This window comes from Budorcas taxicolor, chromosome 7, assembly GCF_023091745.1.
Source record: "Budorcas taxicolor isolate Tak-1 chromosome 7, Takin1.1, whole genome shotgun sequence".
NCBI lineage: Eukaryota > Metazoa > Chordata > Mammalia > Artiodactyla > Bovidae > Budorcas > Budorcas taxicolor.
The window spans coordinates 47,243,203-47,262,990 of record NC_068916.1 but is presented as its reverse complement, the minus strand read 5'-3'; the positions used below and the strand labels follow the sequence as shown (position 1 = coordinate 47,262,990).

Genomic DNA, 19,788 nt, shown 5'->3' with positions numbered 1-19,788 from the left:
ATCTTGACTCTAAATACTTCCTGGAGCTCTCTAATTATTCAACATTACAACTACTACTAACAACTTGTGAGAGAAACACACGGAGCGCGGTGCTCACTGTTCTCTTCGGGCGGCAAACCCTACGGTCCACAATCTGATCTGATCTCTGCCTAGACTTGGAGAGGCCTGAACTGGCATCAGGCTCTTACTGAAAACGGCCTCAAACACTATGCCCGGGCACTGCCAGGAGAAACACAGCACACGGTTCTCTTCCCCCAGGACTCATGAATGTGGTCCTTGGGACAGACTGGCTATACTAACACCCAAACCATGACTCCCTCTCCACCAGGGCTGGACAGGACTTTAGGACCCTAACAAGTTCAACTGGCTCCTGCAGAGATGGAGAGAGGGGTTGATCATTAGGGGTGAGGGGCCTCGTCCAGGTGTCCCTGCTTCTGCCCTTATCACCCCTGTGCCCCAGCAGATGCTCAGCACAGGAGCTAGAGATCCTCTGAAAATGTAATCAGATTGTGCGACTTTGCCTCCAAACTCTTCAACGCTGTCCCATCTCCCCCAGCGTGAGAGCCACTGTCACAGTAAAGGACTCACAGCCCTCCACCTCTGCACCCTCATCTTCCACCACCTCCCGCCTCCCTTGCTCTCATTTAGCCCCACTGGCTTCCTGGCTTCAAACTGTTTCTGCCTGAGAAACTTGACTTAGGCTGGTCCCTCTGCCTAAGAGTTTTCCCCATGAGCAGCACCATGGCTCGCTTCCTCACCTCCTCAGGTCTGTGTTCTAAAGCATCCTTTTCTGAGTGAAGCCCTTTTTTAACTGGCCTGTTTAAACATGTATGGTCCCCCACTCACTGTCCCCCTAGCCCCACTTCTCTTTTTCTACGTGCTTTTCTCTGTCTCTCACCAGGCTCCTCTGTCCATGGGATTCTCCAGGCAAGAATACTGGAGTGGGTTGCCATTTCCTCCTCCAGGGGATCTTCCTGACCCAGGGATTGAATCTGTGTCTCTTGCGTCTCCTGCATTGACAGGCAGATTCTTTACCACTGTGCCACCTGGAAGCCCCAATTAATATTAGCATTTCTGTAATCAAACAAATTGTCGCTCTTTTCATCCTCCGTGAGCTCTCACTCCATGTGGATATCTGGTATTCCCAAAGACCTCTTTCAAAGGCCACACAGTGTGTCAATGACCTATTGCTTCTCCAAATCTCTACTGGGCACGTGGGTTGTTCTTCTGCTGTACAATTCTATGGAAGGGTCAAATCCAATCAGAAATCTATTCTTCCTGAACTCCAGATGCTTTACTTGATTACCAACAGAGTTTTGAGGCACTTCTAGATTATAAATCCAGGAGATTTAAAGTAAGGGCAGAGGAGATGGAAGCCACAAGGAGATTAAAACTACCTGCAAACACAGAAGGAAAACCACGACACAGTATCACGGGAGACACAAGAAGAGCATGACACAGGAAGGAGAGACAAATTTGCTAGTATACATGTGTGTTCTCTAGAGCTATAAGATGACCTGCTTTGGAAAGGACCAAATAAACCAGAGATCATCGATCCTTGGCCTGGAGAATCTCTGACATCAGTTTATACCATAGGAACATATCTTTCTTGCCTATCTCATTAGCAGTCACTCTGGGGTAGAGGAAAGAGCTGATAATCCATCATGTGAGCTAGAGACTGTGGCTGTACCGATGCTTACCAGAGGACTATAACATTTGTGGTCTGCAGAAAGCCATGGAGCTTGGAGGGCAGGAAGCCTCTCCACTATGCATGTCACTTCTCGATCTAGGAAGAGAATTATGACATGAAGACTCTCTTGACCCAACTCTTACAGAAAACCTGGCAGTGTTTTCTTAAACAGACACCCCAGCTGGAAGCCCAACTGAGGGAGATGTAAGTGTCTAGCAAAGCAGGAAAACACGCTTAAAGAGAAGAGGAGGAAAGAGCTTGAGACCAGTTAGCAAGAGACCCAGGCCTGACTGTGTCCCTTCCTCCTTGGTGGCTCTGCCTCTCTAAATTTCAGCTTTCATGTGTATAAAATGTGAGGATCAAGTTGCTCCCTCACCCTACCCACCACAGATTACAAACTCTCTGAAGTGAAGTGAAGTGAAGTGAAGTGAAGTCGCTCAGTCGTGTCCGACTCTGCAATCCATGGACTGTATGTAGCCCACCAAGCTCCTCCATCCATGGGATTCTCCAGGCAAGAATACTGGAGTGGGTTGCGATTTCCTTCTCCAGGGGATCTTCCCGACCCAGGGATCGAACCCAGGTCTCCCACATTGCAGGCAGATGCTTTAACCTCTGCATCTGAGGGCAGTGCTAAGTCTTAGCTGCAGAATCATACATGTAAGTCTGACCAAGAATAAAACTGCAAAAGAAAATGGGCTGCGTTTCTCACCTAAGTCATTCCTTTGATGGTTTCTTCATTTATTTAGGTAAATTCCAAACAGACTACTTCAACCAAACTGCCAAAATTTCTCCCAGCAAGTCAGGCCACGTTACTGCTCCGCTTATCACCTTGAGGAGCTATCTGGCTGCTCAGGGTGACTACCTAGATACCGAGCTGCCTGGTCTCCCCTTCATGGCCTGAAGGAGGGCCTTTCAGGATCTACTGGGCCTTCACTAGCTTTCCCTGCTGCCAATCTCCAGCCCCTTATCCCTACCAACCCTTAAGCCATACTGGGCCTCCTGCTGCTGCTGCTGCTGCTGCTAAGTCACTTAAGTCATGTCTGACTCTGTGCGACCCCATAGACTGCAGCCCACCAGGCTACCCCGTCCCTGGGATTCTCGAGGCAAGAATACTGGAGTGGGTTCCCATTTCCTTCTCCAATGCATGAAAGTGAAAAGTGAAAAGTGAAAGTGAAGTTGCTCAGCTGTGTCCGACTCTTAGCGACCCCATGGACTGTATGTAGCCCACCAGGCTCTTCCGTCCATGGGATTTTCCAGGCAAGAGTACTGGAGTGGGGTGCCATTGCCTTCTCCAAGCTTCCTGCAGTTTCCTAGAATAGTCTGTTCTCCCTCATGTCCACGGCTTCTGCTCCTACTCCTTCCCCCAGCTAATTCTTCATGCCAGGAGTCACCTACTTCATTCAGTCAAAAGTATGTTGTTACAGGCACTGTGTTGGGTCTCATGACTATAATACTGACCGCTCTTATCCCTGTGTGTCCACGCACAGTCTCTTGGACATTCTTATTACAGCATCTGTCACTTTTTAGCACTACTGTTTGTAGACACACTTGTCTCCAGCACTAGACCATGTTTGCTGGGGAAGGGACAGCATCTTCTTGGCTGCTGTACCCCCAGAATGGTCCCTGTCAAAAAGTCAGAGCTCAACACTGTCCATTAAGTGGTGAATGAGTTCCTGAACAGTGACGTAAGTCTGTGCCTAGTAGAGAGTATGTGGGGGGCTGGGGGTGGGGGGGGCAGCAGTGCAGTGAAAAGAGGGTCCTGAACTCCCTGAGACTCTGGATAATTTACTTCTCATCTTTGTATACTAGTCTGTCCATCAGTAAAGTGGAAATAATTAGAGTAGGTACCTACCAGGCTGTAAGCAAGCTTTAGAGTTGGAAAAGGGCTTAGTACAGGGCCTGGCACCTAGAGGGTGCTCAACAATGATTAGCTACTAAAAGTCAGAGGAGAAGATGAGCTTTGTTAGAAAACTTTTGAATCTATTAATATCATCTCCTTGCCTGGAAAACAAATGAACCCTAAATGAGTCTGGGGCCCAGATCTGTTGCAAAGAACCTCCTGTTGAGCTGGAGTTTGGATGTCAGGGCTTGAAGGTTGAGGGCTTCTCGGCATATTCTCCCACCTGTGAGTTAACAGAATGCCTAAGTCCCAACTCAATAATCAGAAGGTAACCCAGAAGAACAGACAAGCCTCCCAGGAGGTGGTCTGGGGGTCCGGGGACAGTGTAGAGAAACCCAATGTAGAGGAAGGGGCTATGGCCATTTAAGGAGTTCACACAGTTAAGTCTCACAGGAATCTGAAGGGGGAATCCCTTCTGAAAAGCACCTGAGGCAGGGATCGGAGCGAACAGTCTTTTGAACTGTCAAGCCCCATATCAGCAGCCTGTAGGCCTTACTTAGAACCTGCCTGAATGAAAAGCTACTCATTTCCCTCAAGGCTTCCCAGCATGTCCCAATCTGTTCCCCTGCCAGTCATCCCCATTAATTACCAGTGACCTTGCTCTCTGGGCTCCAGACATCCCTGAGTGAAGGGGTTGCCTGAAGGAGGCTCCAGTGCCCAACATCCTTACCCTCTAAGCCCCTGGGCTCTATATACTCATCGGACTGACATGCTAGGGGCAAAAGTCCAGGGGGCTCAGCTTGGATATAAAATGCTGAACTACCCTCAGCACCTTGGAAGCAGGAAACGTAATTTCACTCACTGAAGTACTTAATTTCACACATTTCTCTTTTCGTTAAGCATTCCTGTTGCTCAAACCCTTGGGCCCATGCTACTTTCACTCAGGGCCTTGGAATAATTTAAATTAGTCTGGGTAAGTTAATATGCAAATATGGGAAGACTGACATGGGCGCTGGACCATGGAAGAAATGATTTGCAATCCCCAATGAGGTGCCTGTATGTTGGTCAGAAAAGTCAGTTTACTGTAAATAATTTGCATTTCAGATTTACAGAACTTTTAGTGCTGGAAATTATATCAAAATTTCAAGAAAATCAAGGAACTTATCCAAGGTCACACACCCAATAAGTGAGCAAGGTAGAACTGAACCAAGGGCTTCCTGAATTAAGGCAATTGATAGCCTGTAATTCTCCTAGTGCTCAGCTAAAAGCAGTCCACCCAGACATTAGGAATTTTAATTATCAGGGGGAGGGCGCAGGCGCATGGAGGAAAGCAACAAACATTATCTTTTCCAGCCTGTAATGGTTTTTCCCGTAACATACTTTAAATACCTATTTGAACTGGCACAGATGAAAGTACATTTCAGTGTTAAGGAAATTTTACTTCACTGAATTACCACAAAAATTTTCAAAGCATAAGCTTCGGAAGTAAGGCTTTGTGAAGATAAAAAGCGGGAACAACCAGGTGTGTGGGGTGGTGGGAGTCTTGTAAAAAGATTTTCAATGTTTTGGGTCATTTCCTTTTGCGGAGACTCCAATTTGATACAAACATACAGATCTTAGAATCTGTTTCATTAAACAAAACCACAACTTCTGTAAACAGCTGTGGGAGAGGTAGGGAGAATCTGAGAAGACAGGCCGTCCATGTTTGATGCTCAGGAGCCAGGAGGGTGCCAAGAGGCCGGCGGTGTTAACCTTTAGGGAACAAGGTCAGTGAGCTGGAATTGTCTCACTGACCAACCAGTTAGTGATTCTCTTACCACATTAACCTCCTAAGTAAGCAGATGACGTGGAACATGGTACACCAAAGAATGGGCTAGTTCTGCATCAAGTCTTTCCTATGTCTGAGTAGCTATAAACTCTTTGATGTTAATCAGAAAACATTCAAGAGTCTTTTTCCTTCATTAAGTGTTAGCTGCTCAGTCGTATCCGACTGAGTCTTTGTGACCCCATAGGCTGTAGAATGCCAGGCTCCTCTGTCCATAGGATTTCTCAAGTAAGAATACTGGAAAGGGTAGCCTTTCTCATCTCCAGGAGATCTTCCCAACCCAGGGATTGAACCCAGGTCTCCTGCATTGTCAGGCAGATTCTTTACCATCTGAGCCACCAGGGAAGCCTTCATTAGCTGCTTTCAACCCCAATTCTATTTCCTGGAGGAGGAAAGACCATGGTGGTCAAGAACCATTTCCTTCTCCAGGGGATCTTCCCGACCCAGGGATCGAACCTGGGTCTCCCACATTCCAGGCAGATGCTTTAACCTCTAAGCCACCAGGGTAGATTTTATCTAACCCAATATATCTAAAATATTCGTATTTCAACACGATTGAAATTTTTTAATTGTTGAAATATTTTTACATTTTTTGTATCAAGTCTCTGAAATTCGATGTGTATTCTACACTTTCATATGTAGCATCCCTCAATTTAACTGGCCACATTTGGAGTGCTCAGTATCCACGTGTGACTAGTGGCTACCATATTGGATAGTGCAGGTATACACACTCAAGCTATTAGTCTAGGCTACCTCATGAGGCTAACTTGGAGGCAGGGTGGGGGTGCTAGGAATATCTTGTTGAATTTTACATTGTTTACTATGTAACAATGAAGACACAAGTCTTTAAAATCCAGTAAGTTATAAAGAAGTAAGGGAAAAAATAAAAAGCAAAAACTAAACAGCTGCAGGAGAGGCAGGAAGAACCTGAAACATTCACAGAAATACAAAGGAAAGCAAGTTAATCAGGGAATTAGGAGAACTGGGTTCTAGGTCATAAGTGGGACCTTCAGAAAACCCTTTCCCATTCCTGGACATCAGTTTCATTATACTTAGTTTAGAACTGTATGATTACTTATAACCGCCAGTTCTTAGAATATACAAATGTCAGCCATTATATTTCTAATTATTACCTCCAAGAATCTATCAACAGATGAGAATTCTCTCCTCACACCTGGAGATGATTTATCTGTAAGCAGGACAGGTGGCACGAATTCTTGCAGCCTGATCATTTCCTAACTCTACATCTGCCTTTGAAAGCATACTTTTGTGCGCTGCTGGCTCTCAACGTTCCAAGCTCCAAAGAGCTTATTACATTTACCTGCACCCTGGGTCCTTCCGTGGTCCCTATGGTCACACACACCCTGAGAACTGAAAACAATGAGCCTGACCTTCTCACTCCCCCGCAGGAATGATTTGGTCCGAATGCAAGGAAATCTGGGAGGAGGGGCCGCGGGAGTACGTGCTGCACCTGTGGAACCTGCTGGATTTCGGGATGCTGTCCATCTTCGTGGCCTCCTTCACGGCGAGGTTCATGGCTTTCCTGAAGGCCAGCGAGGCCCAGCTGTACGTGGACCAGCACGTGCAGGATGACACACTGCACAACGTCTCGCTTCCGCCGGAAGTGGCCTACTTCACCTACGGTGAGTCAGAAGTTGCGGTGAGGATGGTGAGTCTGCAGGTGTTCTGCTGCGCGTTGATTGGCTTGTTTGCAGGGCGTGGCCAGGAGCTTGGGTGCTCCGCAGTTGGTGGTTTATAACGTCACTGTGGCGCACTTTGGTCTTCTCTGCTGTCAAAGCAGACACTCCTCACCACCTCCCAAGGAAGTCCTGGTCCCTGCAATAAACTAGCAGTAGAATGTGGAATTAATAACTATGAGAAATGTATCCATTTGTGTTGGAAAGGATGAATTTGTTTTGGAAAGACTCTTGGAGCCTCCGTGGGATTCTTTTCTTTTTTCTTTCGTTTTGAAGACATCTCATTTTTTATGTGGATCCGGAGTTTTTCCTTCCATATTGGATCCATGTGTTCTGTGTAAGAAGAAGTCTTGCTTTCCCAGTTCAAAAGTTATTTTCTCATGGTAAGATATGTTCTTAGAAGATGCCTTAATTCTTTCAAATCACAAGGCCATACAGTGTGAGGTGCTAGATTGAATTTTTAGTAGTACTAGTAAGAGTTATGGCTTCCCTGGTGGCTCAGAGGGTAAAGCGTCCACCCGCGATGCAGGAGACCTGGGTTCGATCCCTGGGTTGGGAAGATCCCCTGGAGAAAGAAATGGCAACCCACTCCAGTGTTCTTGCCTGGAGAATCCCATGGACAGAGGACCCTGATAGGCTACAGTCCATGGGGTCACAAAGAGTTATAAGAGTTATAGCATTTATTGAGCACCCACTTAGATGTTAGGAACTGTATAGACATTTTACACTATAAACTTCAGTCCTTGCAACAGCCCCATGGAAAGGTTATTTTTGTTGTTCCTATTTTATTGATGAAGAAACAGGTTTTCATGGCATGGTTTATAATGTTCCCAGAAATTACAGGATTGCCTTGGATAGCAAGGGATCCTTGTTCAACATGAAATGAAAACCATGCAGAATGGCATAGCCTTTATGTTCCCAGGCTTTAGAGTTAGAGAGACCTGAACTCAAATCCTACTTCTGCAGCTTACTATAAGGACTTGCTTGCTTAATTTTTCTGACCCTCAATTTTCCTGTATGTAAAAGTGGGATAATGCATATGTCAGAAAACTTGTGTTGAGGGTTAAATAAGATAGTACACATGAAGAATTCTGCACTGTGTCCTGAAATATTAAATGCTCACTGATAGTAACAGTTATTATCACTACTACCTCTGGGGTCATTTTCTTGCTCAATCATTATATCTTCTGCACTAAAGGAGAAAGATGAGCAGGGGAGAACAAACAATAGATATGTGTTGTTACCAGTCAATTAGCTGGACATTACAGTGGCAGCCGCTACATCATGAGGGTTTGTGTCAAATGTCCCTGTTATATGAAAGCCACATGGTGCTGTGACCACTGAATCTTGATCCAGTGCAGTGATGATCTGCAGAAGGTTGGCCCCTTAACATAAAAGTTGAGTTGTTGCCCATATTCAATGTAGATTGAGGTAGGCAGATTACGTTAAATGTAAATGTGGGAAACCCCCCCCCCCCATTAAGAAATGGAGTCTTGTAGTATTACAAATCATCCCGTCTTCATTTAGCAAATCCAGACATTTTAAAAACATGGGCTTGTATATTTTTTCTTCTGTGCTGCTCAGGGTTCGTTAAGGAAAGATGAGAGAATCTTGATACTGCATTGAATACTTTTCTTAGGGCTGTGATTCAAGCCACAGTATTGTTCACTCGTGACTTCTATTCCTTTTATGGATTGTATTAAAGTCGCACCCAGCCCAAAGCTTCGCACTTTATTGCCCTTGCGTTGCGGTTCACCCTGTGCCCTTGAAATCTTTTTCATCTCAAAGGCTTGGCTTGTCCCCCAGTTATGGAGGCAGAGTGCCCTCTAGTGGTCATCCAAGCATTGGTCCCTTCTAACTTATACAGCACCAAGCAGGCAGGTGTTTTTCAGGTTGCAATTTTTTTCCTAGAAACAACTGCAAGAGGAAGAAAATCCCTTTGTCTGAATTGTCAAAGTGCTATTTGCTTTTACAACCATCAAAACTCTTAAAAGCCAATCAAAGTTGAATCAGTTCAGTAAATCCACTCAGTCGTGTCCAACTCTTTGTGACCCCATGGACTGCAGCACACCAGGCCTCCCTGTCCATCACACAACTCCCAGTGTTTACTCAAACTCATGTCCATTGAGTTGGTGATGCCATGCAACCATCTCATCCTCTGTTGTCCCCTTCTCCTCCCGCCTTCAGTCTTTCCCAGCATCAGAGTCTTTTCAAATGAGTCAATTCTTCACATCAGGTGGCCAAAGTACTGGAGTTTTAGCTTCAGCATCAGTCCTTCCAATGAATATTCGGGACTGATATCCTTTTGGATGGACTGGTTGGATCTCCTTGCTGTCCAAAGGACTCTCAAGAGTCTTCTCCAACACCACAGTTCAAAAGCATCAATTCTTCGGCCCTCAACTTCCTTTATAGTCCAACTCTCACATCCATACATGACTACTGGAAAAACCATAGATAGACCTTTGTTGGCAATGTAATGTCTCTACTTTTTAATATGCTGTCTAGGTCGGTCATAACTTTTCTTCCAAGGAGCAAGCGTCTTTTAATTTCATGGCTGCAGTAACCATCTGCAGTGATTTTAGAGCCCCCAAAAATAAAGCCTGTCACTGTTTCCATTGTTTCCCCATCTATTTGCCATGAAGTGATGGGACCAGATGCCATGATCTTAGATTTCTGAATGTTGAGTTTTAAACCAAATTTTTCACTCTCCTCTTTCACTTTTATCAAGAGGCTCTTCAGTTCTTCGCTTTCTGCCATAAGGGTGGTGTCATCTGCATATCTGAGGTTATTGATATTTCTCCCAGCGATCTTGATTCCAGCTTGTGCTTTATTCAGTCCAGCATTTCTCATGATGTACTCTGCATATAAGTTAAATAAACAGGGTGACAATATACAGCCTTGACGTACTCCTTTCCCAATTTGGAACCAGTCTCTTGTTCCATGTCCCCTTCTAACTGTTGCTTCTTGACCTGCATACAGATTTCCCAGGAGGCAGGTCAGGTGGTCTGCATTCCCATCTCTTGAAGAATTTTCCACAGTTTGTTGTGATCCACACAGTCAAAGGCTTTGGTATAGTCAATAAAGTAGATGCTTTTGAATACTTTTCACTAAAACTTCTGACTGGGTCAGACTTCCCTGCTGGCTCAGATGGTAAAGCATCTGCCTACAATGCAGGAGACCCAGGTTCAATCCCTGTTTCTGGAAGATCCTCTGGAGAAGGAAATGGCAACCCACTCCAGTACTCTTGCCTGGATAATCCCATGGACGGAGGAGCGTAGTAGGCTACAGTCCAGTCCATGGGGTCTCAAAGAGTCGGACGACTGAGTGACTTCACTTCACTTCTCACTTCTGACTGGGTCACTAGGATCTGATAACAGCTATCTTAATAGATTATCTTACTTAATAGATTATCTTAATAGATAACAGCTATCTTAACAGGTTACAGGAGTGGCTTTTATTATTACAGCTGAGGTTTAAAATAATAAATTATCAGTCAGTTCAGAGGCTCAGTTGTGTCCACTCTTTGCAACCCCATGAATCGCAGCACACCAGGCCTCCCTGTCCATCACCAACTCCCGGAGTTCACCCAGACGCACGTCCATCGAGTCAGTGATGCCATCCAGCCATCTCATCCTCTGTCGTCCTCTTCTCCTCCTGCCCCCAACCCCTCCCAGCATCAGAGTCTTTTCCAATGAATCAACTCTTCGCATGAGGTGGCCAAAGTACTGGAGTTTCACCTTTAGCATCATTCCTTCCGAAGAAATCCCAGGGCTGATCTCCTTCAGAATGGACGGGTTGGATCTCCTTGCAGTCCAAGGGACTCTCAAGAGTCTTCTCCAACACCACAGTTCAAAAGCATCAATTCTTTGGCATTCAGCTTTCTTCACAGTCCAACTCTCACATCCATTCATGACCACAGGAAAAACCATAGCCTTGACTAGACGGACCTTTGTTGGCAAAGTAATGTCTCTGCTTTTGAATATGCTATCTAGGTTGGTCATAACTTTTCTTCCAAGGAGTAAGCGTCTTTTAATTTCATGGCTGCAGTCACCATCTGCAGTGATTTTGGAGCCTAAAAAAATAAAGTCTGACACTGTTTCCACTGTTTCCCCATCTATTTGCCATGAAGTGATGGGACCAGATGCCATGATCTTTGTTTTCTGAATGTTGAGCTTTAAGCCAACTTTTTCACTCTCCACTTTCACTTTCATCAAGAGGTTTTTTAGTTCCTCTTCACTTTCTGCCATAAAGGTGGTATCATCTGCATATCTGAGGTTATTGATATTTCTCCCAGCAATCTTGATTAAATTATAGGGAGAGACAAAAACAAAATTCCTTTTGGCATCTGTTTGAAGAATCTGAGTCCTATTTCATGGTATCCAAATGTGCTATTTATCTATAGAGAGGGCAACAGATATATTGGAAAAAATATCATTTGGTCCCCTACTTCTCTTTCTGAGTTATGACCTTGATGATGACACAAAGTCCATAAATTTATCTATTTCCATTTATAATTTAGAATGCACTACATGAAACTCTGGCAAGTAGAGGTCTGGCTTCCGTTACTAAAGATCTCTTACCGCCCTTTATTATTGTAATTGTTTAACAGAGTCTATGCAAATAAAGAACAAAATCCTTCCTCTTCCTTCTCTCTTGGGGGCCAAAAATCAGTAGGTAATATCCTTACTATTTGCATTTATCTGGCTCTGAAAAGGACCCCATACCCCAAATCCAATCTTTAGGATGGCAATAATAGTACCTACTCTACAGGGCTGTTGTGAAAATTACAGCTAATGTAAGTGTAAGGGCTAATTTAGGTTTCTCTATGTTTCTCCATTTAAGTTTCACTTAGTATTTCTCAACAGGGATGCAATTGACTTGTTCAGCAGGGCAGTCCTCATGGAGCAGGTCTGTCTGGAACACTGCAGGATATTAACATCCCAGTAATACTCCTACTTAGTCACTGAGATGACCACGGATGCCCCCCAACACACACCATCCTAGGAGGAAGGTGCTACTGTCACTTGAAAAGCACTGTTTTATGTCTTGACACATAGTAGGCAGCTTGTTAAAGAAAGCTGCTGCTCTCTGCACCATCGGAACTACAATAGGAATACTGTACAGGTTTGCTCTGCTGTAGGAACACACATAGGGTGGGGCAGACCCTCACCAGTGACCACAAGCAGAATCTCCCCAGCACAGGACAGGTCCCAGGACTCTCGCCACGTGGAACAGGGTAGCCATAGCCATCCTGGATGACTGGTCACCACTTTTGGGTCCTTAGCTCACCCAAGGGGCAACTCCCAGACACACACTGTCTGGGAAACAAAACCCAGGAGCGTCTTCTCAGGCAAGAACCTTCAGATTCCTGGCCCCGTGTGTGTTGTCTCTCCAGTCCTGTTTGACTCTTTGTGATCCTATGGACTGTAGCACTCCAGGCTCCTCTGTCCATGGGGATTCTCCAGGCAAGAATACTGGAGTGGGTTGTGATGCCCTTCTCCACGGGACCTTCCCGACCCAGGGATCGAGCGCGTCTCCTGTGACTCCGGCATTGCAGGCAAATTCTTTACCCTGAGCCACCAGGGAAGCCCCTTCCTGGCCCCTGTGTGAGCTCATTTGTTCTGATTTACGGCTAAACTTGTGGTTAGAATTTCCTTCAATCATCTAACAAGTATTTATCAGCACCTGCTGTAGGCCAGACCCTTGTCCCCAGGGAGCCCTGGGTGGTCTGCAATTTGTTTTCCAGCTAAGCACTTTCCATATATGACTTTATTTCATCCTCATCACAGTTCTGTAAGGTTGATGATATTATCCCCAGCTTGCAGATGGGGAAAATGAAGCTTACAAGGTTCATTGGACAGCCTCTTCAATAAGTGATGCTGGGTAAACTGGACAGCTACATGTCAAAGAATGAAATTAGAACATTCTCTAACACCATACACAAAAATAAACTCGAAATGGATCAAAGACCTAAATGTAAGGCTGGACACCATAAAGCCCTTGGAGGAAAACATAGGCAGAACATTCTTTGACATAAATTATAGTAATATCTTTTTTTGATCCACCTCCTAGAGTAATGAAAATAAAAACATAAATAAGCAAATGGGACCCAATTCAACTTAAAAGCTTCTGCACAGCAAAGGGAACCATCAACAACATGAAAACACAATCCACAGAATGGGAGAAAATATTTGTGAATAATGCAAATGACAAGGGATTAATCTCCAAAATATACAAAAGCTCATGCAGCTCTGTCATAAAAACAACCCAATCAAAAACTGGGCAGAAGATCTAAGCAGACACCTCTCCAGAGAAAAAAATACAGATGGCCAAAAAGCATGTAAAAAGATGCTCAACATCGCTGATTATCAGAGAAATACAAATCAAAACTACAATGAGGTATTACCTCACACCAGCCAGAATTTTGCTGTTGTTCAGTCACTCAGTCATGTCCGACTCTTTGCGACCCCATGGACTGCAGCACGCCAGGCTTCCCTGTCCTTCACCATCTCCCAGAGCTTGCTCAAACTCATGTTCATTGAGTCAGTGATGCCATCCAGCCATCTCATCCTCTGTTGTCCCCTTCTCCTCCTGTCTTCAATCTTTCCCAGCATCAGTGTCTTTTACAATGAGTCGGGTCTTCGGTATCAGGTGGCCAAAGTATTGGAGTTTCAGCTTCAACATCAGTCCTTCCAATGAATATTCAGGATTGATTTCCTTTAGGATTGACTGGTTTGATCTCCTTGCAGTCCAAGGGACTCTCAAGAGTCTTCTCCAACACCACAGTTCAAAAGCATCAGTTCTTTGGCACTCAGCTTTCTTTACAGTCCAACTCTCACATCCATACATGACCACTGGAAAACAATAGCTTTGACTAGATGGATCTCTGTTGGCAAAGTAATGTCTCTGCTTTTTAATATGCTGTCTAGGTTGGTCATAGCTTTTCTTCCAAGGATCAAGTGTCTTTTAATTTCATGGCTGCAGTCACCACCTGCAGTGATTTTGGAGCCCCCCCAAAATAAAGTCTCTCACTGTTTCCATGGTTTCCCCATCTATTTGCCATGAAGCAATGGAACCAGATGCCACAATCTTAGTTTTTTGAATGTTGAGCTTTAAGCCAGCTTTTTCACTCTCCTCTTTCACCTTCATCAAGAGGGTCTTTAGTTCCTCTTCACCTTCTACCATAAGGGTGGTGTCATCCTCATATCTAAGGTTATTGGTATATATCTCCCCGCAATCTTGATTCCAGCTTGTGCTTCATCCAGCCCAGCATTTCTCATGATGTACTCTGCATATAAGTTAAATAAGCAAGGTGACAATATACAGTCTTGATGTACTCTTTTCCCAATTTGGAACCAGTCCACTGTTCCATGTCTGGTTCTAACTCTTGCTTCTTGACCTGCATACAGGTTACTCAGGAGGCAGTAAGGTGGTCTGGTACTCCCGTCTCTTTAAAATTTTCCAGTTTGTTGTGATCCACACGGTCAAAGGCTTTAGCATAGTCAGTGAAGCAAAAGTAGATGTTTTTCTGAAATTCTCTTGCTTTTTCTATGATCCAGTGAATGTTAGCAATTTGATCTCTGGTTCCTCTGCCTTTCCTAAATTTAGCTTGAACATCTGGAAGTTCTTGGTTCATATACTGCTGAAACCTAGCTTGGAGAGTTTTGAGCATTACTTTGCTAGCATGTGAAATGAGTAGGATTGTGTGGTAGTTTGAACATTCTTTAGCACTGCTTTTCTTTGAGATTGAAATGAAAACTGACCTTTTCCAGTCAGAATGGCCATCATCAAAGGTCTGTAAACAACAAATGCTGGAGAGTGTGAAAAAAAGGGAATCTACCTACACTGATAGTGGGAATATAAATTGGTACAATCACTAACTGGGAATCAAACTACCATATGACCCAACAATCCCACTAGTGGGCATATACCCTGAAGAAACCATAATTGAAAAAGACACATGTACCCCAATGTTCACTGCAGCACTATTTACAATAGCTAGGACACGGAAGCCACCTAGATGTCCATCAATAGACGAATGAATAAAGAATTAGTGGTACATATATACAATGCAATATTACTCAGCCATAAAAAGGAATGCATTTGAGTCAGTTCTAATGAAGTAGATGAACCTAGAGCCTATTATATAGAGTGAAGTAAGTCAGCAAAACAAATATTGTATATTAATGCATATGTAGGGAATCTAGATGGAGAAGGCAATGGCACCCCACTCCAGTACTCTTGCCTGGAAAATCCCATGGACAGAGGAGCCTGGTGGGCTTCAGTCCATGGGGTCGCAAAGAGTTGGACACGACTGAGCGACTTCACTTTCACTTTTCACTTTCCCGCATTGGAGAAGGAAATGGCAACCCACTCCAGTGCTCTTGCCTGGAGAATCCCAGGGACGGGGGAGCCTGGTGGGCTGCCGTCTATGGGGTCACACAGAGTCGGACATGACTGAAGCGACTTAGCAACAGCAGCAGCAGGGAATCTAGAAAGATGGTACTGATGACCCTATTTTCAGGGCAGCAATATAGACACAGGCATACAGAACAGATCTGTGGGCACAGTCGGGGAAGGAGAGGGCGGGTCATTGCAACATGCGTATCCATGTGCAAAGTGAGGCAGCCAGTGGAAACTTGCTGCATGGCACAGGGGGCTCCAGTCAGGTGCTCTGTAACAACCTAGAGTGGGGGTGGGTGGGAGGCAGAGGGAGGTTTTCAGGAGAGGGGACATATGTACACCTATGACTGATCCATGCTGGTATATGGCAGAAACCAGCACAATATCGTAATGCAATTATCCTCCAATTAAAAATAAATGTAAAATTTTTTTTTAAACTTAGAACTACCATATGATCCAGCAACCCCACTCCTGGTCACATACACAGAGAAAATCCTAATTTCAGAAGATACACGCCCCCCAGTGTTCATTGCAGCACGAGGCACGATAGTCATGACGTGGAAGCAACCTAAACAGCCGTTGACAGAGAAATGAATAAAGAAGCTGTGGTGCATAGACACAATGGACTGTTACTGAGCCATAAAAAATGAGATGATGCCATTTACTGCAATACAGGTGGATCTAGAGATTATCATACTAAGCATGTCAGAGAAAGACAAATATCATATAACACTCATGTGGAATCTAATCTTTTTTAAGATGCAAATCAACTCATTATAAAATAGAAGCAGGCTTACAGATATCAAATACAAACTTATGGTTACCAAAGAGGAGAGGGACAAATCAGGAGCTTGGAATGAAAATACACATACTTATATATAAGATAGATGCTGTACAGTAGGGAACTCCACCCAATATTCCGTGATAACCTATATGAGAAGAGAATATTTAAAATAAGTATGACTGAATCACTGTGCTGTATACTTGAGACTAACACATTATCAACCAACTATACTCCAATAAAACTAAAATATTTAAAAAAATTTTTAAGTGACAATAAAAGATTTCAAAGGAAAACAAAAATGTTAGCCACTGTCTAGAAAGGCCACTTTCAACCTCAGGTCTTCCTGACGCCTAGGCCTATGCTCCTCACCACCACCTTCTTGCGATGGGAAACCCCTGCTTATAGAGCGCCAACCCTGGGAAGGAAGACGGGATAGCAAGCAGCGTGGTTGGGGCCGTGACAGGAGAATACACAGGCTTCCGTGGGAGCAGAGAGGCAGACAGGGAGGCTGCCCAGAAGGCGGGGTGGGGGAGGGGGCGGGGTGGGGGAGGGGGCACAGAGGACTTCTCAAAAGAGAAGACACTAGAGCAGAGTCTTGAAGGAAGACTGGGATTGAAGTGAGGGGAGGGTGCTCTAGACAGATGAGCCAGCATATTCCAAGAGGGAGGGTGGCATCTTCAGTATATTGGGATTAAAGACACGGGCAGGCAGACAAGTGATGAGGTTAGAGGCCTCTACAGATACCTAACTGGTTTCTCTTCCAGAGCAGAGCCTATGGCCCAGTGAGTAACCCAGCTTGTTTTCTTTTAGCCAGGGACAAGTGGTGGCCTTCAGACCCTCAGATCATATCAGAAGGGCTATATGCGATAGCTGTCGTGCTGAGCTTCTCTCGAATCGCATACATCCTGCCAGCCAACGAGAGTTTTGGGCCTCTGCAGATCTCCCTGGGGAGAACCGTGAAAGATATCTTCAAGTTCATGGTCATTTTCATCATGGTATTTGTGGCCTTCATGATTGGGATGTTCAATCTGTACTCCTACTACCGAGGTGCAAAGTACAACCCAGCGTTTACAACGTGAGTATCCCAGAGCCCTCTCCTGAGGAGCACCCCGGCTCCCCAGGCATCCTTGGCAGCCTCTTGCAGGTGGTTCCTTGCAGGATATTTGGGTTTCCTTGGCATTTATAAAGGTTAAAGGCGACTTTAGTCAAGGGTGGTTTCAAGTTCAGGTTCTGGTATTGGAAGAACAGAAGAGCTACGTTAAACCTTCACTTACATCTTACATGCTATGTGGCCATGAACATGTTCCTTAACTTCCTTGAGTCTTAGTTTCCTCATCTTTACAATTAGGCAACTAATAATACCTGCATAATAGGGATAGTGTGAGGCTTCAATAAGGTGAATTAACTGCCACATAGTAAAGCAAATGGAATTATTACAATAAGCTTAATCTGTGTTACCTAGAAAGCAAAGCCCTGGGCAAGTCTTGTATGCCAACATTTCATTGGAGGGGAGGAGTTGCAATCCAAATGAAATAAGATGGAAGGAAAAAAGAAAATGTGTGTGGGAGGAGGGAAAGCATATACATGTTGCCGATTGGGCCACCATCTACCAAGACCCACGACTTGGTCATGATGGACTTTTACAGTGAGACACACAGTACTGCCCTGCAGAACAGCCTATCAGGATAGAGTCAGAGAATTCATCAGCCACAGCTTTCCCACCTGCTTTCTCTCATTAGTCAGATTCACTCAACAGGACATTCATGAACCTAACACTTCCAGGTTAGCCCCTGGGGAAGCCACATCCATACAAGTCTGCCTGTGGGCACAGCTCCGCAGCTCTCCATGCCTGGCTGGGCAGACCTGCACTGCGTACAGGCAGCGAGCGAATTCTGCAGCATCGCATGCCTCAGCAGCACAGAAGGCTCAGGCAGGGGAGGCAAGAGGAGGTGGAGTGACCTGAGACAAGGTGCTTGTCAGGCCAGCTAACTTCGGGGTCCAGAAGGAGCTGCTGCAGGCAGAGCGAGCAATGCCTCGGCCTCCTCCAACCCTGCCCCCGCCCCAGGGTGGGGACAGAGCTCACCAAGCCGATGTCCACAAAGACCTGGAGCTCCTCCCCTCTGGGGGATGCTGGGTGGTCTCCCGGAGGGTCCTCGGTAGCATTGAGCAGTAGTCTAGTAGAAGAATCTGGCAAATCTGAGTTTACATCCTGGCATGTGCATTTAGTAGCTAATGACCTTAAGCCAGGTCACTTGATTGGTCTGAGCCTCTGTGTCCTCATTGACAAAATGGAAATAAGCCTCATAAAGACCTGACAATAAGGTTCATAAATACCTTCATGAATAAACAAAGCAGTTCTGTAAAGTGCCTGAAGCCCAGAAGCATTTCCAGTCCAGGCCCTGCCCCAGGCTCACCTCATTCCAGAATTGCTCCCAGCCTTCATGGCTTCCATCCAGAGTCTGGACGGAAGGACAGTCAGGTCTCCAGCCATAAGCACGGCAGCTGGGACCAACAGGGCTAAACTCTTGTTGACATGGGTCCCCAAGAAGCCCCAAGGGGGCTGGAATTTTTTTTCCAACCAGTGACAAGCGTGGAGCCACACCATGCAGACTCCCTGAGCAGGTCCCACCTTACGGGCAGACCTCCACTTGACCCTTCTCCCAGAGAAATCACCCTTCAAGGGAAGGTCCATAACTTGAAGAACCCAGACCGAGTGCGATGGACCCCATGCCCCTCAGCCCTGAATCGCGGACTGCACTGCTCAGCCCAGGTGGAACTGCCTAGAAGGGTGGGCCCCTGGAGCTGCTGAAGCACAGAAGCTGTCACTCTCTGAGGCAAGGAATCAGTGTGTGTTCACAGAGAGCCGGGGCCTGGCCCAGTGCTGAGAAAGGTACCCGTGGGTGGCTGGCTGTGTGTCTCAGCCCACCGCACCCTCGGCTCAGACAGACTAGGTTTCGGTCTGACAGTCTGAGCTCTTCTCTGCGGGTTGTGTGGTCCTGGGCAAGTGCTTCATTCCCCACCCCACCCTGGCCACAGGGCATTCATGTCCCCAGGTCTGAAATGACAACTTCAAGATGGCCATCTTCGCAGGATTGTTGTAAGGATCCAAAAGGAAGACAGTGAATATAGTGCTTGGCATATAATAAGCCTTCAGTCAGTGATAATAGTGGAGATGGTGGGTAAGGAGGAAGAGGGGGTGGATGAGGAGGAGGGCACGGATTGAGCTACAAGAAAGGACACCTGGGTACTGACTTCCTAGGACCCTTTCTGGACAGGGACCTAGCCTACCAGCTATTCACCAGATCAGGCCAAATGCATTAGTGAGTCAGGTGGATTACTTCATAGCACTCCAGCACTGGGTTGGAGTGTTGAAGGGGTGAAATAAGCTTGAATCACCCAAAAGCGAATTTTGCTCCGGATCTGCTAGAGGCAAAGCTAACTGTATGCACCCAGGGTGGGATGCGCTGTTTACGGATAGCAAGTCAAGATGTCAGTCAATAACACAAGGGCTCTGACCCTCTGTGGTCAGGCCCTGATGTTCTTCCTGTG

The 19,788-nt window shown here is 45.6% G+C and overlaps 1 protein-coding gene across 1 annotated transcript in view; it reads left to right on the top strand.

The window, feature by feature from the left end:
• Positions 1–19,788, top strand: part of TRPC7 (transient receptor potential cation channel subfamily C member 7) — a 140,215-nt gene that overhangs the window by 88,594 nt on the left and 31,833 nt on the right. Inside the window, exons 6-7 of the mRNA XM_052643521.1 lie at positions 6,765–6,998; positions 17,050–17,314. Of these exons, the coding sequence (XP_052499481.1) occupies positions 6,765–6,998; positions 17,050–17,314 (499 nt within the window). The remainder of the gene's footprint in view (positions 1–6,764; positions 6,999–17,049; positions 17,315–19,788) is intronic.